Source organism: Hyposmocoma kahamanoa, unplaced genomic scaffold, assembly GCF_003589595.1.
Source record: "Hyposmocoma kahamanoa isolate Upper Pololo Valley unplaced genomic scaffold, ASM358959v1 64, whole genome shotgun sequence".
Taxonomy (NCBI): domain Eukaryota; kingdom Metazoa; phylum Arthropoda; class Insecta; order Lepidoptera; family Cosmopterigidae; genus Hyposmocoma; species Hyposmocoma kahamanoa.
In genome coordinates, this window is record NW_020653852.1 from 12,424,167 (window position 1) to 12,449,334 (window position 25,168).

Sequence of the window (25,168 nt, forward strand, 5' to 3'; positions counted from 1 at the left end):
CAATGTAAACATTTTTCCTGTTTTCCAGTTTCATGTGAGTTCCAAAATGGCCGCCGTAAAGATATAACGAACAATTTCCCGTGAAAAAAACGTCAAAAAAATTAAACTATTAAAGGAACATTACGAAACAATGTCACAAAAAACTATTGGAGAAAAATTACAAACTGATGAGTTAGAGACGAACATTTTTACTACACTACATGTTTATTACTATGTTTTTGTAATACCCCATAGGCACCAACTTCACAAATTGAACCGTACCTACTTGAAAAGTCTCACGACTCTCCGTAAGTTTCTGGAACAATAATAAACTATCACTTGCTTCAAGTGGTGCAAGAGTCCGCCTCGACAACCCCACGCGATCTTTTGCATTTTTATTTTTGTTCGAAAGTAAAATGTGATGAATGTCATAGAACAAAAGTTGTTGATCATCATCATAAAGATGTTACAATATATTAGTATTTTCCCCACCAGGGGGGACAGCTGGTAGGGACTAGTGGTATAGTATAAATCTATGAGACATCTTCGATCTTGGTAACTTACTTGTAGTGCATTATTAAATAAAATTTTTAAATTTTGTTTCTAAAATGCTCAATAGATATATTTATTGTCAGTCTGTGATTTTTATTTATAAAATCACGTGCCAAATGGTGGTGGAACCTAGTTGAAATAGCACCTAATATGCGTTGGGCATGGGGTATCAAGCGACAGTTTTGGAATCGACTGAACAGCTTGCCCCCCATCCCACTCATGCACACAGTTTGGTGACAGAGTTGCATGTCGAACTCGCTTGAATTTCCACTGTGAGTTTCACAACTCCACCGATTCATATTAAGTTAGTAACGCGTCGCTTAGTATACTCGAAACTGAGTTATTATTCGTGAAGTGTATTTTGTATAGATTTATTTGCTTTCCGAGCGATAAAGTTATATCTGACAGAGTGTCATTGAGATGTATACGTAATGGATAATCTATTTGTAATTTACTAAAATTGAACTTAATGCATGACACAAATGTAAAATTGAAAATTATAAAAATTCCTTCGATCCAATTTTTCTGAGTGTTCGATATTTGTATTAATAATTATAACAAACTAGTGGAGTAATTTCACAAAAATAATTGAATATCAATTCAATAAAAATTTGAAAAATATTTTATTAAATATATCATTAAAAAAGATTTGTTTGATCTTTGAAAATGTATAATGTTGAAGAAGACTCACAAAATTCACATACATTTCATGCGAAGCCCACATTTGGCCATATTGGTGAATTACAAATAAGTATATGTATTTCAACTCACGAGGAAAAGCGCTAGAAAACATACAAGTAGTAGTACTTTCAAACCGTTTTATTTCTCCAACCATACCTACACAACATCACGAGAGACAACTTACTTTTCATTCCCCGCCCAATATCTTCAACCCAAAACTATCTTCAACCGCAATGGCATCTATCGGCGTAATTGGTAAACACAACTTAAAATATCTATGAAATATAACTTTCAATACAAGTACTTCTAAGCCTGCGTAGCGGACTATGGCCTAAACCCTCACCTGAGTGGAGACCCATGTCCAGCAGTGGGAAGTATAAATAGGTTGATGATGGTGATGGCCATGACTTCTAACTACAACATACAACTGATACAACTACACTATTTATATGTATAGGTATCATTACATATTGTCAGTATTTAATAATTGACTAATTAAATAATAATTGAATGTGTGTTGACTAATGATTGACTATTTATTTAAATGGAATGGGCTCTGGCTTTGAGAAAAACTTGTAACAATAACCCACTCGTTTTACCTCGTGTACCTATGTGCAAACCCAGGTTATTCTCATCTAAATTAGTTTTACACTATATAGGCTAGGAGAACACCTGTACCCAACTGTAGAACGTATGTTAGGCATTAGATCCTATAAACAACTGTAAAGAAACCGCAAATGAGATTCTAGTCTAGTAATTCCACTGTGATCCTAGTTTAATTAAATTAAAGCCGATAAGCGTGGATGTGCCTGACTTCCAATCCATAAACTACACGGAAGTAACGGCCTATGGGACATAATAACTCAAGATTAAAATCTTTAGTAATGACTATACAATTAAATGTTTCTAGAGCGATAGGTAAAAAATGACGAATAGGTCCCGCATATATAAAAAAATATGCACCTGGGGTATGCACATTGACGGCCATGTAACTGTGTGTGATAAACCGTCGATCGTGCATTCTGTGTCCCGTAGCTAGTTCTGGTGCCGGGTATAAGGCTTTTGAGATTGTTCATCCGATTTTATTAAATACTCTTCCTACTCGGCTGGAGACATTTTCAATAAAAAAAATATTATGAAATTTTTATTTTTCTATCGATTATCGCGACATCTATTAGTGATTTGAAAATACAATGTAAACACTACAGATGTTAAATTAAGAACGATTTAGTAGTTTATGAATGCTCCGGTAGGTGACAGGCTGTTTACAACAAATCTCCAACAAGCTTTACCTTCGTACTTCTAGATGTCACTATATGAACGACACTAAACGCTTACAACGTGATGCTAAAATAACTTCTAATATAATGTGAACGAGCTTAATTGCTTAGTAATTTTAACAAAAATGCTGTAAATAAAAATCTTAAAACGAAAATCAATCAGCTTTAATAATTTTTTCAAGAAATGTTTAGAAAAAACTAAAACTAGAGAAAGTTTGTCTATGGTGTATTAAAATGGCCGCCTGCAGTGATGTCCGATCGGAGTTTTATATTCTTTGTTTACTATAAAATTACAATTTTCGGTTCAATTTATATACTTTTATGTGATAAAATACAATGTTTATAGGCATACAAACTTTGGACAGTACATTGGTTGCGTACAAGTGTGTGATTTGACGTAAATCTAGTGGTACCAGTCTCACCTTGTAAAGAGAAAATGGGGAACTGTTGTAGTGGCGGGGGAGAAAAGGATCCTAAGAACAAGAATGAAAGAACGAACCCTCATGAGGAAGATCCTAGACAATTTCAGACTCCAGTGCCAACCCCACCCCCGGATCCAATTAGATCTGCAGTGAATCAGGGCCCAGATACAAGTGAGGTGCCTCCCACCCGAATTTTTGTTGCCTTGTATGATTATGACGCTAGGACAGATGAAGACCTTAGCTTTAGAAAAGGGGAGCACCTAGAAATTCTGAACGACACACAAGGTGACTGGTGGTTGGCGAGAAGTAAAAAAACTAAACAAGAGGGCTACATTCCTTCAAACTATGTCGCTCGATTGCAGTCTATTGAGGCGGAGCCGTGAGTAACCAAATCTTGTTTTTTATGCAATCATTTCGATAGTTTGCGTCCCCGTCCCACCATCCCGTGCGTTATATGCGTTTAACGTAGTGTGTATGCTTGTCACCCCATACTGATCATCAATTAATTTATTTGACAAATTTTACACAGCTGTTTTGTTTATTTATAGCTAAGAATGTCTGCGGCTTATACTACTTGCCCATTGTTACATTCCTGTGTACTCCAGGGCTGTTGACTGATTAACGCCCTACTTTATGATCATTCTACACCTTTCCCCTTGCTAAGCCACTTGTACCTACACCCTGCTTCTGGAGAAAATCTAAAAGACGTTCCTGAGATTACTCTATAAGAAAATTTATGGGTACTGCCCATTTTTATACTCTACGAACTTCCGCCTTGGCGTCTTGGGTTTAATTCTTTAGAAGTAAGACGTAATTATGATCTGCTGACTATTGCTGGTAGCATCTTGCGTGAATTGTCCAGTTGACCAGAATAGCTGACTCAACTAGTGTGCCTGTTTGTCCACCACTAAATAAATTTAATCTATGGGAGTGTTCCTCTACTGTTCTTTCTTTTTCACTCTGAACTCTCTTAATGCAATTCTTGTATCCAGACTGTGAAAATGTTTTTGCAAGTAGATGAATTTGCAAGTGTATGATGAATGTTTAAGGTTTTGTGAGAGGATGGATGAGTGTCTGCTTTCTGTGAATTACTAATATTGTCTTATCGATTTCTTAGGTTTTCGCGATTGTTACACATAGAAAATGAAACAATTTTTCCAGATTTAAATCGCATATATTTGTTTTTTCAAGCAAACTGAGACATTTCGGGCCCTTTACAGGTCCCATGGTTTGTTTGAAAAAGTAATTATACATGATTTAAATCTGGAAAAACAGTTTTCTTTTCCCTAATATTGTATTGTTGTGAATTTCACAATGTCTTGGTATTTGACTGTAATGCAGTGTAATGGTATGAAATAAATATATATTATTTAGAAATATTAAAGCGTACCTGTATGGCTTACAGGTTGTATTCATATTCATTATTTGCAAATGACATGGTTATATAACAGGTGTTCTTATGCTAATGGCACTTGACATATAACACCCCATGGGGGCACTGCAGTATTCTGTGGGCATTATGTCAGTATGTGTTGTACAAAAGCACTTGTCTAATACAGCACACTTTTTAGTCTGATCATTTTAGGTTATAAACGTGAAACAAATAATAATTTTGAAAGAAACAATACAAGTTTGCGAGAATTGTAGCAATCCTAAATCTATAGTCTGACTTTCCCACTCAAAAAGGAGTATGATAATCTGTATCTTAATTAGTGATCAGAATAGAGGGAGTGACAGCATAGAATAATGTGGACATTCCCTTTTACAAATCCTGGGACTTTGTAGATCTAATTATATTTGAATTATTTATTGAAATTTGAGTACAATGGCAACAAATTATTATTTCCTGTTAATTGTTTGCTGCAAATTATTCTCTCAAAAAATAATTAGTGTTACTATAGGTATTTACGCATTTAAATATTTAGCCATTTAAAAAATTAAACAAGAGACAACCTATATTTTGGAATGTTTAGAAAATAATAACTAAAGCCATTGGCCTACCAACAAATGGACATTGGGTCTAATACAAAAACCAGGAAAAAAATGTCCGAGGTTAACCTATACAAACGTAGTGACATGTAACGAAATATAAAAAACTAAAACATTTAATTTAAATTGCAACGTCATTGCAGTACTGCCTAAATTTGCTTACAACAATTTAAGGGCCTAAAAACACCCTATTTAGCTTCGACTGAACATTACTTGAACACAAGAGTAATAGCCTTTCTCGTAAATATTAATTAATTTTTGTATATATATTATTATGTCGAATTTTGTACAAATTCACTTAAAGGTATAATAAAGAGTTGGGTAGATACATACCTACAATTATTACTACAAATGTGAAAATAAGCGTGTACTATAAGAAATGTACCGATATTCTAACTAAACGTAAACTCAAATATCCGTAGTTCCGATTTATAACAAAACCGTTACGCTTTCGAGTAATTTTGATGCTTTTTAAATAGACAAAATTAGCTTTTGTTTTGTAATCTTCGTAAAAACGCATTATAAAAATTCGAGCTAATGTTATTTCGGGCAAATGTATTTTCTGACTTCTGATAGGTAATCCTATGCCGTAAAACGAGTACAAGAATATTTTGTTAGTTATTGCTAATGTTTAATAAAACAATCATTTTAAAAATAGGATTAAAATCAAAGCAACTCTACAGTTTCTTTGTTCTAAATATTTCACTCACTTGTGGTTCGAACAGTTGAAAATGACCAAGAAGTTTATATTTTAGCTTCTTGAAACTGACATAATTGGTCTCTTTCCATCTTTTGCGCATGCAATGAGTAGAAAAACGACAGTTAGCAATTTCATTATTTTGTGTGCTTTTGTAATTTATATTTACGATTCAGTTATATATAAATTAAAAGCTATAAAACTGTCCAAAATAACACTTTTAAATAACAACTATGATAACACAATATATTTGTTTATTGAAAATATGATACAAAATCCTGTTTTCACACTTTACTCCAGTAATTTTAACAAATTATTATTTGTACTGCATATTATTGGTACTGCATGATTGACAACCGCGCTGTCACTCGCACAAACAAAACACTTTATTCACATTGATATCAACATCAATGGGTATGTCCATACTAAGAAAACATTCATACTTTAGGTAAATTAACTCCCTCAATTCTAATCGCTGATTATTATACAAATTGTGATAAACCCAATTATAGTGCTGATTAGAACACTCATTAAAAATATTTATATTGATAGAATTCACAATTAATAAAGTGTATGAATATTCTGACTTACAAGATTTAACAAGGAATGAAATCTCTTACTGGCGAAGGAATGAAATCATTACTATATCAGGAACTCTGATTATAGCCTTTAATTGGGAACAAAAAAATTGTTTGCGATGGAAGTTCTACAATATATCACATTACATTGTGTTACAATTTTAAATTAAGGATTTAGGTACCCAGTCTCAACACATTGTTCAAATCATATTTCAAGAAATATTGTTTTTTTAAATAAACTTAACAGCAGGCTTATACTTGATAAACCTGTCACTCACTACACGCAAAATTCGCGCCTTGACGTCGAGTTGCGGACACTAGCCCATTACACCCAGTACCTAGTACACTTGATAAAATTTGCTCAAAATATACAGTTCTTTGTCTTTGCTATATCAAACGATCAAACTGTATTCAAGAAGTACAAATTATGTGATCTATGAACCAGGCAACATTTTAAAACTGTTGTAAATTTACTCAATTTCTCTTGGGGTTATCCTGTATTTGTTTTATTAAAAACATAGTAACTAGTACATAAACAATAAAGTGATGATATAATTATTAATACAATAATAATTACTGTAACTCATCCTTCAACAATATTAATCAAATATTTGTTTCCTGTCATGAATCACAGATAGAAAACTCTGTCCTATGTCTGTAGTAAATATGATTCTTTGTGTAACATTCTTGCACAAGATAATATTTGACCCAAATTTTATGTACCGTGTAACAAAACAAATATTTCTCCTTATGGCTATTGTTACAAATTTAAAACTCGACAAGAATAATTCTTCAGTAACATTTTGGTTTTACTATCTCTGAAATATTTAAGTACTGAGTTAATTTTTATGTTTAATGGTAAACTCGTTTTTCCCTTTGATTACAAAATTAGGGCTATAATTAAAATATATTATGTATATAATATATAATTTTGTTCTTCCCACTAATATCTTTTTATGTTAATAGCACTTCTTTGGAGGTCTTTATATTAACTGGAAACCACTGTGGCAAACTTATGATATTAAAATTATGAATGTTTGCCCTAAAATGCTTTAAAAATATTATTACATAATAATTCTTCTTCTCTATAGAAATCAAAACAGACCTGCTTTATTTATGTTTCGTTAATTAGTAGTGGAAGTCAAAAAATACAAATTACTAAAACTTCAAAAAACAAAAGTTGATAATTTAATTTCTATAGGAGTTGCAACATTATAAATATAAGTGATATAAACACGTATCAGTTGTAGGTAGTTAAAATATTACCATTCCATATTGGTATGGAAAATCCTAATTATCCGGTAATTATCCGGTACTTACTATTCTTAGATACAATTAATAGATTTTTATCAAGTAAGTCATAGATTTCCTTTAAATAAATTATGATGGGAAAACCATTAGATATATGAAAACACGATTGGTATGTGAAGTGAAAGCTAAGTCGTATTATCATGTTCACTTACACTTAATGGACTGTGAACATATTACGAAATATTTATTGTTCTTTCCATATACCTTGTTTCATTGTAATCTATTGCCGATTGCCTTTGTGGTACATTTTATGTACGTAGCATCTGTTTAATTTTCTTTTTGGGATTGGAATAGCAGAGTATGATTGTCATTGTGTCATCTGTCATATTATGTTGAAGCAGGAATCTGCTTAACTGAACACTTAATTCATATTATAATAAATTATCTTTCGCTTGTCATAAAATCTGGGAACAGAAATGTTATTTACACTATTGAAAGACAAGAATAGAATATTTATTTCATGAACTCCCTAGTGCTTTTCTTTAATGATTTATTTGGTAATCCATTTACTTATGTTAAATAAAAGGAATATTAAGTATTATATTAATTACCATGTCTTTCAATAATCTTTAATGAGTGCATTATTCTGTACATAAGTCTAGTAATAGTAGAGCTCCTTGTGATAGAGTTCATATGTCCCATGGTGATTTGCGTCGTGTCCCTCATCTTTGCAATTTAAAGCTCTAAGTGGCACTGCAACTGTCATGGATATAGGCGACTCGCTTACCACCAGACAGGCGACTCGCTTACCACCAGGTGTACGACTTATACGCCCCGTCACTTTATGATAATAAACAAATATGTAGCAAAATTGATACAATACTTTAATTTTATTGGTTTAAGTGATTTTCTATTTATTTGTTTATAAAATGATTAGATCAAGAACTGCATTAGATTTCATGTAATATTCCTAATAGCTAATATTCCTAAAGCCTCGCCAACATGCTCGATGTGCTATACCTATTCGAGCTACGAACCTCGTCACTTAGATGTGATGTCTTGATTGATCACTACCCCGATTTTTCAGTACCTGGGAAAATGTTATCTCGGGATACTGAACGATCGATCGTGGCACACCTTTGTGAAAAGTAGGACCGCTAAAATAGCATTTCTAAGAATTAAACTTGACACTGAAATATTATGAAGAAAGTTTAAAATTTTTGTGTATTACCGTCCCTTATTGGCGTACCTTGATGGTATACACAGTCGAAAAGTCGACGTAACAGAGAACTACCCTAATTGCTTAGGATGGCTAATTTTACTTATGGGAAACATTCTTTTACTTTTCTTTATATGAATAACTGTTTTCACATTTTTTATACCTTACCTGAGTCGGGAATCGAAATAGTTAAAATGCAAACAATAAACACTCACTGGTTTTTTTACCAATCGACAGGATCAATGATAAAATCTGTCCAATAAAGATTGGTTAATAAAATAGTGAGTGTCTATTGTTTGCATTTTTAGTTGGTGCGATTCCATGCTTAGGTTAGCATTTCCAAAGAACCCTGTGACTGCAGTTGTTCATGTTAAGTAATATAAATGAATGTTTTCGTGAAGTAAAATTGAGTATGTAATGTAGTGTGGCCCCGTAATCCCCTTCATTTTCAATCGATTTTTTCCAGGATTATGATTCATTAAAATTTTGATACTTTGTGAAAATAAATGTTTTTTCACATTAGTTCTTGACGGCATAAATAGGCAAGAAATAAGTAATGGATCCATTAGGAGCTCTACTGCTACTTAAAAAAAGAGTTCTCAATTTATAATATTGATTGCATTTAAATACCCTCACGTTTTGTTACATTAGAGTTTCGAAATAACCCTGGAAGTTTCACGAGTATGTAGCTGTTTAAATTATAGTATCTAACTTAATGTTTCAATGAAAAACTTATTGTATCAAAAGTGTTTTGTATATGTTAATTGATAGAAATTGATTTACCGTGACTACATAATTACATTTAATGTTTTTTTATTTGAAATTATTGTTTACTTAGAATATTTCATGAAGACTTCTCGTTAATTACAATTAATATTTCAGTAATCGAGTTATACGTTCAGGCCAATGTTTATCGCGACTTATGTTGTAGATTTTACGAATGGCGTGTGAGATGCGACGTGGCGTGCTTTCACACTACACCGTCCACTTGCGCCTAGTTTAGATTAGAACGTTATTACAATAATAATTACCGCCGTTTACAACGCTTCTGCGTTGCATAATTGACAGCAGCGTACCAGACAATTTGCAAGCGAAAGTAGTGCTCATGGACACAGTGACAGATCGTTGCTACTCATACTAAAGGACGACCAGTTTATTTGGGGGAAATTTCCACTTGTTATTAGTTTCTACGCACACTAGTTTAACATTACGTAAAAATATAGCACGCATTTTTATAACGCATTTTTATACCATAGTTTTACACTAGTTTGTGCAAAATGAGCCACACGCAAAATGAGCCTTACGACGTCCGGTTGCCGAAATCAGCCCACTATATCGTACCATACCATTTTTATTAGCCAACATTATTAATTATCTAACTGCTACTCAATGACTTTATTGATCTCTATAACTAACTTAGGATCTGGGGCTCTGACCCCAAAAGGCACCATTGTGTTTTCTTTTCGCGTCTCTGCGCTATTGAGCGCTTGTCTTTATTAGCTTCATCGCTCCAGCTGTACCTAGGCGTTTTACTTGATCCCACTCGGCTATCTCAGGTATTCTCTGTTCACCGTACGATTCTCTCCCATTCTTTACATGAGCTAGCAGAGTTTTATTTCCTTCGGTTTCAATCACTTTCTTAGTTTAACGCGAATAATCATTCTGAGGAAAACAACATGTGCGGTTATTTATAAAGTGTTTTAAAATACTTGAATAAACGTAATACGATGAAACAAAAGTTTATGTTCTAGCTAATTTTCTGATATACTATGTGGAGAGTTAGACCCAACTCAAACGATAGCCTAAGCTTTTTTTCCCCCCCAATTCATAAAGTCAACATGATTTGTTTGCATTGGCGCCAATACTGCGTCCTAAGAGTTTTCTTGTTGGCACAACTTACTGGTAGATATTGTACGATTGCAGAAGTCTTGCCTCTTTGCCAACATCGTGGCTTTGATTTTTCTCACTTATTATTGCTGCGGATTTTTTTATATTACATTAATGTCAGGTTTCAACATTTCAGTGCAACGTTTATATATGATGACAATTATAATTCTATAATTTGTATTAATCAATTTAAGAATACTCATACAATGGATGAAATCTTTTCCAAACAATTCAACGTAAAGATAAAAACAAATTCAAGGCAAATTACAAAAATCTATAACAGCTCGGTCTCACAGTTAACAATATAATAGCTTGTTTGAGCTAAGTTGAGTCTGAGGAACCCTCGATACGTAGCAAATCGATATTTCCACGTCTATCCTAATCTGTAGCAACGCCGACGTTACTTGAAATTGCCACAACGCCATTGCACGACTTCAAAAGACTACAAAATAATGGACATACTGAAGACCGGTTATTCATCCGAAAATGAACCAAAACTGGTCAAATTCACTCTACGTAAAAATAAAGTTGCAAACCAAATTTGATTTAAGTAGTACCTAGGTAAAGTTTCAATCTTCACTCACTCACTTTTGTGTCACTTTTTCTGCAACGACCTCTTCAAAAGGTCTGAGTGATTTTACTCGTAATTGAAAACCACACAAATTGAGCTGTTTGCAAAATAAAACGGCATTAGTTTGTTTATATTTGGCCGAACTAGCTATATAATAGTTCAAGTCTATTAACCAGCAATTTTCAAGCTTGTCTCGGTAGATTTATATATCATACGCGTCTAACCTGGCCTGTACCTACAATTTGATTCAATTGATTAAAAATGCCTAATCTGACCTCGAAACAAAATTGAGTTATTGAAATTGAGAACAAAATTGATTTATTATATCAATACTGAGTTAAATATATGTAGATATTGGAGATCAGGAAGAAAGGCCGATTTACCTTATTTTTTGTAGAAGTACTATCTCAGTAATTGTCGGATATACAGTGAACTGAAAACAACAGTGTCAAAATGTACGTAAATGTATGTAAGGTACAATGCGGATTATTTGTTCACACTAATTATCATGTAATTTTGCGAGTGTGTCACGTAACTTTAGAGAAAAATGTATCCTTTTATGTTGCTATAAAATATCTACAAAACTTAAAGTATACTAAGTTGATTATTATTTTTAAAATTACTATTACAGTTTTTTTATTCAATTTGATTTGGATGAAAAAAAGAGAATTAATATAAAAAAAAGACTGACTTTTCTTAGCAATGTTACTCGAAAATCATTAAATGTATTAGATTTTATACGATAACATCATTGTCTAGTCCGACGTGAGATGCTGTGCCCATCCTACGTGAAAAGACTACACGTATTTTATTTATCTAATATAAATGCAGATGACTGAACCAAAGTAGTATTTACGGTACCAAAAGTCTGCTCACCTACAACTTTTTCTCATGTTTGCATATTCATTGGACGGCATAATGTCGGCATAACGTGATGTCAAATGATGTGCTTCCTCCATACCATAAAACCAACATTTCCTTGCCGCCAACTTTGCCACTATTGTACAACGTAATACTAACTAAATTCCAGTTCTTCATTTTTCTACCTGCACTTATACATTTGTCGAACCATACAGTCTTACCCAAGCATCTGGCGCCACTGTCTCTGATAAATTAATTACATCTCTTATTAATTTCACCTAATATCAATCACAGTATGTTATCACGATTACACAACATGATAACTGCCTTCCGAACACGGCTCTCGATCGAAAAACGTGCCTTTTAGTACTTCTCTATTATTATTAGCTGATGAATAATAGATAACATTACTGTAGATTAATCACAAATTTACAGGGTGAGAAATATCTGTCTATTATGCGCAATGCGGTACTTGACAAGAACTGAAAATCTCGCTCATTCGCATCATCGTCAATGCTCTAGCATTCAAAAATAAACACAATTTGATGATCAAATCTGAAAATTTTGTTAAAATTATTTACAAAATAATACGTTATTTTTTTCAATAGACTAACGTTTGACCACAATATCAACTGATGTTAAAAGACGGTGTTACGCGTTAAATAACGCTAAAATGTAGCTTTCGGAATACACAGATTCAGTGTATTCCATTCCTTTGCCATAGTCAGTCGCTTTTTTGTATCGATTTATTCCAATACGATTTTCAAGCGAATCTATTCAATATAAAAGCAAACCTTCTGGTTGGTTTGGTCAGAATGTCATACAATAATAAAAAAAATATTAATACCAAAAAAGGCAAATCGAATCATCTAGAACAGAAAGCAATAAACATTTTGTAACAATATCATTAAATTTGAGTAAAACTCGATTTACAACAAATATTTAGTTGTAAATAGTTTTTGTCCTCGATGTCAGGCATTAATGGATTTCAACCGGATTTAGACCCGGCCTTAACAAAGCCCCGGGTTAAAGCCCGGGCGCTTGCCCATCTCTGATGATAAGTCCGTCCATAACACAAGGATGGAGTCTTCTGGATTTTCTCGTAAGAGGAGTGCAAAATTTGTAAACAGAACAGATGTTTTTAAAATTAAAACTATTTTTTCGGAACTAAATCACGTATATTTGTTTTTTCAAACAAACCAACTTTTAGGGCCTTTAATGCCACGAACCTGCAAAGTGCCCTTGGTTTGTTTGGAAAAACAAATATAGGATATTTAGATCGGAAAAAATAGTTTCATTTGCAATGTGTAACCATCGCGAAATCCTAGAAAATCGATAGAATAGATATTTATTAAAAAATATAATAATTAATAGATTCAGGCGTTACTTTGCGGAAGCCCATGTTAATGAAAATGGAAGTGAATTAATTTGCTACTCTGCGAATCCAGACTGCCACAGGCAGTCACAAAGCAGGAGTTAGACAAACGACAATACGTGTTTGTCACGTCACAACCTTATGGTTTTGCTAGAGTCCAACATCTTATTATTTATAGAGTCGCCTAAAAATATCCACGGGATGTCTAAAAAACTATACTTCTAAAACGTCCAGTAATTTCCTCTCGCAAATCATGTCCTTTGTGTCATTGATAGCCCTGCCTAACCATAGTGCCTTGACGTTGACGCCACGGGCCTTTGTTGTCAGTATGTCTGTTCATTCTTTACGATCTTAATGCCTTTAGTTGAGCTAACCAATCGTGAAGGACGCATAGGTTGCGAATGCTATAGGAAAAACACTGTATATTTTTAAAGTCGCCCCTATCCTATCCTATTATTAGGTTAGGTGCATGAACTGTAATTACTGGTTTTTACATAATGTGTATTTATGTTTTCCTAGTTATTTTTGTCGACTATAGGTTTAATTTGAAGGCAGTTGAACTTACTTTAAAAATAACTGTCGAGCTCTTATCTAGGTTTTCGCGATTGTTACGTTTTTACAATAAGATTCCGGAGCATATATTAAGATTATCATTTCCTAAGTTTAAAACTTCATTAAAAGTATTTTAATTGAAAAGTCATATTACAAAATTGTAGACTACGTGTTAGATAAAGATATATGGAAAGACAACACGAGTGTAGATTCCACACAGATATGATTCGAAATGCATTCTATGGCATTTAAATTTATTTGAAAATCCCTAGAGTTTCTTGCTCGTTCTTCTCAGGGAAGTCAGCACAAAGTCCAAAACATTGATTAGTTTCAAAAAACAAATATACGCGATTTAGATCTGAAAAATAGTTTAATTTCCTGCTTACATACTTTCAAAATTATGTAACTACGCAACAACTGTCAGTATTTTTAAACATTATCTTTAAATTCATATTGATCATGCACTAATAGCGTGAAAGACAATCGATGATCAACTGGGAGTACCATCGCGTTTCGCACGACTTCCATAACGACCACAGAAACGAGGTCAGACTCAACAAACTACAACTATTTAATGGCTGAATTTCAAACTGACTACGAGAACTGTACTTCTGTAATTACTGTACTAGTTCAATCTAAAAGTCTATACTGGTAGATGACCTCGTGTGAGATTAAAGCTATATTTCTTCCGTAAGCCCTTAAGGAAGGCGGCCACGCGTCGTAACTTGCCATGTATCCCGATTTGTGCAGAATATCCCAATTGGAGTGGTGGTGTCGTACCCGAAGTGTGTATTTTTATTTATTTATTTATTTATATATTAGAAATTGGAATTATTTAAACATACTATATGTAGATATTGATTTTAAACATAATGCTCATTTACCGACAGAAACATATTTTGTGTGGTTGAAAGTAATTTATTTTCAGTCCCGACTTTCGAGCCCACATCATGCTATTTTTTTATCTTTCTGTCCCGAATTTTGAGACATTGGACCTGACAACTCTAATCGGGACTAGCCTGTCTGGAATTTGTAATATTTTTTGCAGACGGAGTCGTAATAACTGATTCGAGTAATTATTTTCTGTAGGTTGATTTTTTTTTTAATTATTTTTTCTGTAGGTTGATAAGTTGGTTCGTTTAATTAATTCCTCTTAATAGATTTATATACTCTAGAATACTGCAGCATAGCATAGTAAGATAGTCCGAGTCCCACTCGCGAACCGTATCCATAACATGCAGAATAAACTAAAAATATCACATACATCCCAAAACATTAGCATGTTTCTGTCATTGATAAACTTAAATAAACAAACTTATGTGCACTTTGCATTGGAATGATAGTATTAGTAACAAGACCTACGGCAGGGAAATAACAAATATGACTTAGAAAGTTTGTAGCAAATTTGTGAAATATATAAACACAAAGTTTCCAAATTTCAAAATCACCAAGTTATGTGTGCAGTTATCAACAGCACAAAACTTTACTGACAATCTCCACTTTTAAATATCTTCAAATACATATAATAAGATTGTATTTCTGTACCGCTAACCCCCAGTAGGTTTTACGAAACGGTTCCTAGTCAAACACGCAAATTGCAAGGCAAACATTAAAATAGCTCGTTTCCTGTACTTTGTGTGTACAGTTTCTATACTCCCGACAATGCGCTTTTCTCACTTAATGGGATTTCCCATTGCCATTCCTATTCTATTTTATAACCTACAAGACAGTGTTCACCTGATTACGTCGAACTTGAAATAAGGGTCTAGATTTTAGCAGCATGAATCTCAATAAGTCATCTTTTCCCTCGAAAAATCTAAATTAATTGCCCGTTTTCAACACATGAGGCATCATTAAATTCGTCTTGACGGTCGTGAATTCTAAATTTCTTTAGTGGAAGTAAATTTATGTACAGAAAAAAAAGTTCAATAGATTGCATGGTAATAAACCGTCAAATTTGATGGTATGTAATTTTTTCCTTATTACACCTAATAAACAAGAACTCACCATTCATTTATTTTGTCCTTGCGTGTACTAGCCATAAAAATTACCGCCTAGTACCCCTTCAACATCTTTATATTTAGTCTAAATAATTTTAGTCACAATAACACTGAATACAAATGGTAAATAACCGAACCTAAGTACAGAGTACTAAAAACACCGACCTCAAAAGTCATTCATCCCCTAGCTTACCACCCTTAGTGGTCGAATATTTTTTCAAATTTAAATGGGACCACTTCTTATTCTGCTTCACTTTTTCTTCTTAGGTACCCTCATTCCAACAAAAAAAAAGAATCGTCAAAATCGGTTCACAAATGGCGGAGTTATCGCGTAACATACATCCAAAAAAAAAAAAGGAAAACATGCAGTCGAATTGAGAACCTCCTCCTTTTTTTTGAAGTCGCTTAAAGAATAAGTCATCATACAGGTACTTGGTACTTGGTGTAACGGGCTGGTGTCCGCAACTCGACGACAAGGCGCCTATTTATAGGTATCATACAGGTATCATATGTTTTTGTATAAATATTCTCACTGAAAATGAAACAATTTTTCCGGTTCAAAATCGCGTACGCCCATTTTCTTACGTTTCGCGCTCTTTACAGCTCTCATGATCACGACTGAGTCAGCCTTATGATAGAAAAAATAGTTTCATTTCCAATAAATTCTGATCGAGTTTCGAGTTAAAATAAATCGTATTTACGTCATGATCGTAATAACGTCATTTTTTTTTATAAATATTGCAATTCACTTGTTTACTGAAATTTTCTATCCACGTTATTATATCTATTGTCTATCCATACCGCTGCGAATCTTAATGTACCGGCCGCAGGTTCGAATGGGTTCAGTGCTTTGCAAAAGGCTGAAGAAAAATTGCAAAATTACAAAAGCAAATTTTGTATGAGCTGGTTTACACTTGTCCAAGCTTACTAGTTCCTAGTACGCATTAGGGAAGCACATTTCGTCAGTACTATCCATTTTTAATGCCGTGATCTCGACGTACGTTTGAAAAGCGCGGCCTCTTTGAGGGCATTCAGCTACTGGCGGAACTGCATACACTGATGCCGATCTCCCTGACATGTGTGACTACGCCTAACTAATGGCACGTTACGGACAGGTAACTGAACCGGGCGGTCCCAAACCCGGATATGTGGGAGAACATTTATTATTTATTAGGTAAAACGTTTTATATTGACATTATTCAATAACCTTCTTTTAAAAGAACAATCGTTTTTTATCGACTAAGTACTTAGCTGCAGCCCTAGATACCTGTACTTGCAATTCTATTGTTAACACGTAATTATTTTAAATGACCCCGGTTAAGTAATTACTGCTTGAATCAACTTTGCGTGTCGTTATGATTTAACCTTAATCTCGTAAATAGACTACTTGAGACATTTTGACTCATAATCTCGGTACTGTAGCGTATTGATTCTGCAAGTTCCACTACGCGGCCTCTAATAAGTTCCATTAGACTCTAGCCCACCTACCATTCTAACACAGTATGAGTTGGCGACTCCACAAGTCTTAGGGTCGTATTCCAGAACTCTACTCAATACTGAAGTCAGGACCTGAGTATTGCATTGAGCACTAAAAATCATACTCAAGTCCTTGCCATTAGGATCGTATTTCCAGTGCTTGAAATCTTGAACTCTACTCAATGCTCAATAGAATCTCAAAATCTAGAATACGACCCTAAGTGTCGTATTCCAGAACTCTACTCAATGCTCAGGTTAGGATTTGAGCAGACTTGAGTATGATTTCAAGCACTGGAAATACGACCCTAATGGCAAGGACTTGAGTATGATTTTCAGTGCTCACTGCAATACTCAAGTCCTGGAAACACGGGTTGTAAGAAGTTAATATGTAACAAAATAAGTATAGTTTCTATATGTTAGTAACATTAGACACAAACATGTTGAAGGTATATTATATATTTACTCGCCTGTAATTCAACAGAATAAACTAGGTATAATTTATTTTTTATTTTTTATTATATCAAGATATCAAAGTTTACAGTTTTGTTACCTTACACCGACATGCGAGTTTCATAATTTTATTATATCTTCAGAATCTATTACTTATTACAAAAATCAAGCGCGAAGTACCGTTAATTGTAATTGTTTATTTACTCGCTTACACGCAATATTTTTAATAGCTTATAGCTGTAAATTATGCAGTTATCCTAACTAGCGATGGTATAGACAGAATAGAAGATGCGTTTATTCATGGCGCATGCGCCGGGCTGCAGGAACTCAGCCGCTTCGCTGAAACGCAGCCCGCGACGTCAGCCGACCGACACGTTACAATGTCCCGGCGCATTCTGATCGAGCTTTATCAATCAGCATGTCATTTTGTACCTGCTCAAAGGTGACAAACAATCTCCATCGCCACACTTACTTTAATTGGCCACGGAGACCGGCGCGCTAAATTTTGCACTACAAAGGTTCTAGAACTTTAATGACCTCGAATTCATGTGGGCTCGTTGGAAGTTTATCACCCGTAGATTATGCTAATTCCGGTAATATTTATAGACTGCGCTTTGTGTAAAACATTCCTCAACAATTTTGTAATTGAGGCAAATTAATATTCTTACATGCGAAATGAGGCCGCCATTTGCTGCAATTACGTTAACTTCCGAACAAAGAAAAGTTTGGTATTTAGAAATCCAGTGCCGGTGCGGAAAACTCAAAGCGTTCAATTGACCCAGCGGTGATGATGTGTGAGACGGGGTGTGCCACTAACGGCTACTAAAAACCCACATTTCCTAGTAAAGACAGCTGGCCGACTTCACCCGGTACGGAGACAGGATGCGTTTAAGTTCACCGCCCTGTTCCTATCCCTCACACGAAGTTGTAAACCTACACTCGACAGACATAAATTGTGGTTTCAAATATACACTTTACTACAGACATGTCCCATCTTTAAGCTTGTAATACAACTAGACATATTATCTCTTCTGTGAATGCTTAATGAGAATTATATATATATATATATCGATCGTATATTTAATAACTATACGAAAGCAAATACATAAGTAATAGTAAAATTAAAGATCGCGGGATGATAGCCTTTCACAAAACGTGCGACCTGCTGTTCACGCCCATTCTGTTTAATCCTCCATTAAAACGTACAAACAAGGCATGGGGGTCATTGCCTTCAATTGCATAAGGCACACTATGTCGCTCGCGTGCCGTAGGGCGGATGATCTACACACCTTCGCTATAAGTGGGGTTCTAGGGCCTTTGAGTTTGATTTAAGAGAGAGCACTGGCCCAGATCGCCAGTGCAATTAAGGTCATTGCAGACGATGTGTCGCGTGCGACCATTGCCCCTCATCCATAAGACTAGGCAAACTGCATCCGATACTCGCAATCGATCTCTCTTTACCCAAAACTCATACTCGAAAAAAAGAACGAAGTCGAACTTGTCGGGATTGTTGTCAATTTGACAGCCAGATTACGGACGATGTGAAAAAATGATAATTGTGTGGTGGAAGTTAAGGCTGGTATTAAATAAATTGTTCTACCATTGCGGGAGCCATTTGGAGCAGGTGAACCACCCTGTCGTCACGTTGATAGCTTCCCTAATAGGCAGAGTGCTTGAGAAAATTAACATTGCACGCGCAGACGACTGATTAGAGGTGCAGCTGGCGTCAGGGACGTATTGATTCATGTCACGAATAAACTGCTTAAAAATATTGATATTGATACACCACAGGATTCTTTATTGCAGCTCACTCGTGTTCTTTATCGGATTCTCTAATCAATCGGCAAGCATTGTTTGACGGAGCTATGTTAGTCGATCTTCTTCCTACATTCTTACTGTTGTAGCATTAATAATATTAAGTGTCTGTTTCCATTCCGTCACGCGGAACGATATATGATATAAATTAATTTCTGAGAAGTGTATTAGCCCATTAGGTAACGGTCCAGTATTTTACTTATAATTTTCCTTACTATATAGTATGAAAAATAATTATTTACTTTCACGTGCGATTCTGAGGCGCCGATGTCCACACAGCCTGCGATTATTTTTAGATTAGAAATGGCTCAACCGCTTTACGTAATTGCACAAGTCGCATGCGAGGCCAGTTCCAGAGTATTTGCAGCTAAATATAGTAGCAGAGTGGTGTGCAATTACACCTTATTATCGCATGTTTCCATTGGAAGGCCGGCTGCGTCTTACCCGCCATCGACGTTATTACCCGTTGCAGTTTCTCTAGAAAGTGCACAGATATGACGAAATTGAAATAAACGAGCAGATTACAGAACGACCAGAACTATTTCCTTCGCACTCAACAAGTGCGCTGCGTAATGTCTCATGCGTGCCTCAGGTAACTCCTCGGTGCTAACACTACAATCTGTAGTGTACTAGAAATCAGGCCAGAACACTATTCGCAGTTTAGCTACTACTTACACGTACCCTTTTGCAATATGTAACACATAATTACACGTTCTGCACAGAATATATCGTCTCTCAAATCATAAGGCAGCGATGCAAAAATATCCAACACATGCTTTCCTCGGCACCGGTAATAGTTTTAAAATATCTTTAATAGCTGTTTAAGCACTTTATTGTAGTTATTACTCAACTAATGAACCAGGAACAAGTTATGAAAATTACAAACTTACGATTACAAGTGTTTCCTACATGTCTGTCGTCGTAAACACGATAAAGGGCATTCCAAAACACTTGTGCCTACAGCCTTCATATGTACGAGGAAAGGGATTCAATTGATACAAATGTAGTTTCATCGCCACCCACGTGCAGTACAATACGCACCCATGTCATGGCCGATTTTGTATAGAGCAGCGCCAAGACCGTGAAAACGACTTGACACACATCGAATGTGGTACGAGAGGCTGCAAGTGATGGCACTTTCAATTAACACTGCACTGTCGGGCGCCAACACCGATTATTGATCATTTTCGACTGCAGTGTGTTCGCTAGTTATTTCACGAATACTTTCTCCTGTTCCCAAGTAGTACTTTTATTTTGCAAACATCTAATGATCTGAAATGTGCCTGTCATTCAAGATATTTTCGCTGTCTTCATATGGTCACGATGTCGTTAACGATCAGTCTTAATTACTAATTTTGAATTGAATTGAACGTGACGTTACATCGCAAATTAATATTTGAATGATCGGGCGTCAGCAAATTTAATTTTGGTTGGCGGCAAAATAACAAGAGAAAAAAATTCACCAATTAGCGTATGTCTCAGGCAGATTGGATCCTGGTAGTGCCAGGTGTCTCGGCGAGGAATGATGTAAAAGGCTTTCAGCGATAGCGTCGTAAATTTCCGCTGACCCAGATATGATCAGGTGATTAGAAACGAAAATAATATTTTTTGTTAGTGCCAATTTATTTGTAATGTAGCGTCGTGCACGAAATGTGACATCCGCAAGTGAGAGTTTTGCGACTTGTCACCGAAACTGGTATGTGTACCATGAACCGCTTGCGCGAATGTAATAATTATTGCTTAGAGAGTATGATACGTCCGGTACGGACTGTAGGCAAAAGTGTAAGTGAGGTCGTTCATTAAACCCTACGACATAAACATCACACGTCATTACATTAATTTGTCTTAGGTTGTCAATCATCACTAAGATTATTATCAATATTTTGCACAATGTCAATCTTAGTGATGTAATTATTAAAAAGGAAGCAAATAGGAGGGATATGTAACTAATACGCAAGTACTTAGACTGGAGACAACTTTGAAGAAATCACAGATAGATACTGTGAAAAAAACTGCTTGTCTGTTATCTCGACGGTTTTAAAATGAAGTTACGCCTAGAAAGTAGACTTAAAAAATTTACGACTATTTTGTGTACTCCGTTAAGTCCTAACCAACTTGGTATATGATTGTTTCTAAAACTGTTAAATATCAATCAGTACATTAGTCTCAATGAACACATTTTACCTAAATTACTTTCTTCATTTACCAACTAACCGCATATTTAGTTACACGATGACTCCAAAAGTCGAAGGAAGCAGCTTCTCGCGGTGCTAGGTCGTTCAACGACCCCCGCACGACCGCAAAAGCGATTGTTTATACCGCCATTATCCAAACAATGTCTAGCTTCGTGACATTCCTTTGTAATCATTTTGAAATTCAGGTTAAGGCTTTTTCATGAAATCCCTTTGCTTCTTTATGACAGGTAACTGCCTCCGTGGCCGAACGGTTACCATGCCGGACTGCCACGCAGAGGTCCCAGGTTCGATTCCCGGGCCGGGCGAAATATTTGTTTGACCTACATTTATTTCTCTCGTGAGTTTGGGTGTAATTTGTGGTTGTCTATATGTGTGTCCATGGCACCCGCGACACAGGGTTTCCCTAGTGCGGGGCTATGTTGAGTGTGTGCGTTATTATTATATTATTATTATTATTATTAGGTAGTTGTGATAAGATAAAACGAGAAAATTATCGAGTGCGCGGTTTCGGAGAGCACAGCCATTGATTTAGTAGGAAACTTTCACATTGATCGATCTCTTTCGGTCCTACGGTCGGTACGGTCCTAATTTTAATTATGGTACCCGTATATTTCTATCTGTATTAAAAGACTTCTATATCATAGTCTCTGTTGCTCATTTGCTCTAGTTCAATTAATATCTTTTTTTTTATATTCATCACAAGATCTAAAAATTAATTTTTAAGAGTAAAAATTTAAATTTCATAAGTCTTATCAAACACCGTGATACAAGAATACACTGATTATGTACGAAAAGTTTAAAAACGAGCTTCATTATCACTGTGGCTGCGATACAAACGTATCACGTATCTTACGAAACGGAAGTATTTCCATTATTGATAAACTTTTTTAACTTGAGGTCTCGTAACAAAAAGGTTAACAAATTTTATACTAGGTGCAAGTTTAAAAATCTGTTAATCTTAAATAACCCTTAAAAAATGTAATCATACTTTCCTATTTTTTTTAAGATACACATGATCACACCTGTCCCCACCGGGGAAGGTTAAGGTACATCATCGTGAAAAATTCAGTTTAATTGTGTTTATAAAAAAAAAAGGTGATGATAAAGATGTATTATTCTTCATTTAACCTCATACATATTTATTTAAGTAATCTACACACAAAACACATGAATGAATTTAAGATGTAATTATTTAAATTTCTCACCCGATTATTTTTATTTCTTTTTTATCTTACGATCTCGAGACATCACTAGTCGCAAAAAAATTGCACGGGTCTTTGATTCCGTAATCAAATCAGATAGGGCGTGTCCAGATTTCATTTGTCAAAACTCCAAAAGACCATTGACAGTTAAACATTTGACGGCAAAAGGCTAAACGTGTTGATAAAAACAAGTATACTAGCATTTCGTCACTCTGTTATATAATTTGCGGATACTATGATTTAATCTTGAATATTGTGTCTCTGTCATCATAATAATATCTCCTGCTATATAATCCAGAGTCATTCACTCTACTCGTGCTAATTTTTGTGTTCTATTTGTGAATGAAAATTTTCTAGTTTCACTTTTAATCTTCTCAAAACATGACTCTTCTATATACTTTGTTTAGTTTTACGATGCAATTTTATGCTTTTTAGTTTTATTATAAAGCTTGGAAGGGAGAATGCGGATCGCAGGACATGCTCAGGCGCCGTCCAGTCGCGCCGCAACTTTCTACGCGTCTAGAACGCTCTTAAACCGTAATCTGCAGATTGACGTACTTCGAGAACGTTACGACAAGCAAATTAAATTGCGCATTAACGTACAAATAATTAACTACCTACTTATACCTTTCCACTGTTTCTCCGAAGATTGTATTCTAACATGATTTTCCCACTGACACCAAGACTTCAAAAACAGTATTGACCCATAATTATTTATAACAATTACAAAGCTAACGAATAAATCATACTCAAACAAAATATTTAGTAAAAAAACACAAAAGAACTCGTTCTAATTATTTCATTTACAGAACATTTCCTTCTACCTTTACATCAGCAAGGTTAGTTTTATATGCGTCACCTTTATGATGTTGAGTTAGCAGAAAAGCGTCTATTTGGTCACGGTCTTTTCGCAGTTCTGCTTAAATATCAAAGTAAACAAGAAGTGAATTGTGCAACCACCATAATAACAATTCTCTTCGAAGCAACAGAGAATTTCTAGGAAATACAATAATGAGATGCAAATCATACACACTCAATGTTCAATACAATGAAATAATGAAGTAGTCCAATGTTGTCTAACGGAAATGGTAGTAGCCAAAACAAACAACGCGAACCTCCTATAACAAGGATATTATGTGCCGCTCTGGTAATACCGTGTAAATGATGTTAAATTGAGTGAAGGCTCCAAATTAGAAACGCCTAATCTCAATAACACTGGTCGTCAGGAAAACACCGCATGACAATCCAAGGTGATGTGAAATCGATCAGTTTTTGTTTTATTCTTACGACAATATTTGTAAAGCTGCTTCAAATAGGCAATCGGGTCGTGTTACATAATAATTTATACTTTACCAATGAAAGTATCGTCTTGATTGAGAATGCGTTTATTTATTGTTATAGGTATGCTTGTTGTAATGAAAGTACAGTTAATATTTATAATGTCGAGAGTAAAAAAATTGAGCGTCGCGGATTGCAAGCGGGCGCCACCTCCTGGCGCCAGCGGCGCGTCGATGACCGCTTCCTCGAAACTGAACTCGCTGGCCGACATAAGATACGCTAACAAATTCACAGCAATACTTAATGCCTGATAAAGAAATGGTCCTAATACCTACATCTAACAAATAGCTGTGCTCTCATTTTTCTTAGGACTCTTGGCAACAACGACGTTCCCCCTGTGAACGATGACTCAAATGACAAATCATATATGTATAATTGAATTTATCAATAGATACAATCATCGAGCTAAACTAGTTTCCATGTAAACAATCGGCGCATCTTTGGTAAATGATTGCCATTTAATTAACGGTTAGTTTTTGTGGTTTCATCTTTATCTTCAAGTCGAATGTTGAACTAGTATTTAAAAATATAGTATCTATGTAAGATATAATTTAAAACAAAAACTCAAACCTCACACGATCTTTGTAGTATAAGACAAAACCTCATAAGCAATAAGCATACAAATGACGCACAAAAGTAATAAAATTTCGGGTCTGGAATGCACGCGGACACTCGTTTTTAATTTATTGCACATTTGTTTCCATTAACCATAAATATAGGTCGATATAAATGAGAGAAAGTTCCGCTTGCCTTAAACGAGCTATATTAATCATGAAACAATAAAGGTCCTGAGTTCAC

General features: G+C 34.9%; 1 protein-coding gene across 1 annotated transcript in view; it reads left to right on the top strand.

The window, feature by feature from the left end:
* The first annotated feature begins 2,732 nt into the window (after positions 1-2,732).
* LOC113231160 (tyrosine-protein kinase Src42A) overlaps positions 2,733-25,168 on the top strand; it is an 89,468-nt gene continuing 67,032 nt past the window's right edge. Inside the window, exon 1 of the mRNA XM_026465361.1 lies at positions 2,733-3,293. Coding sequence (XP_026321146.1) covers positions 2,929-3,293 — 365 coding nt within the window. The 5' untranslated portion in view covers positions 2,733-2,928. The remainder of the gene's footprint in view (positions 3,294-25,168) is intronic.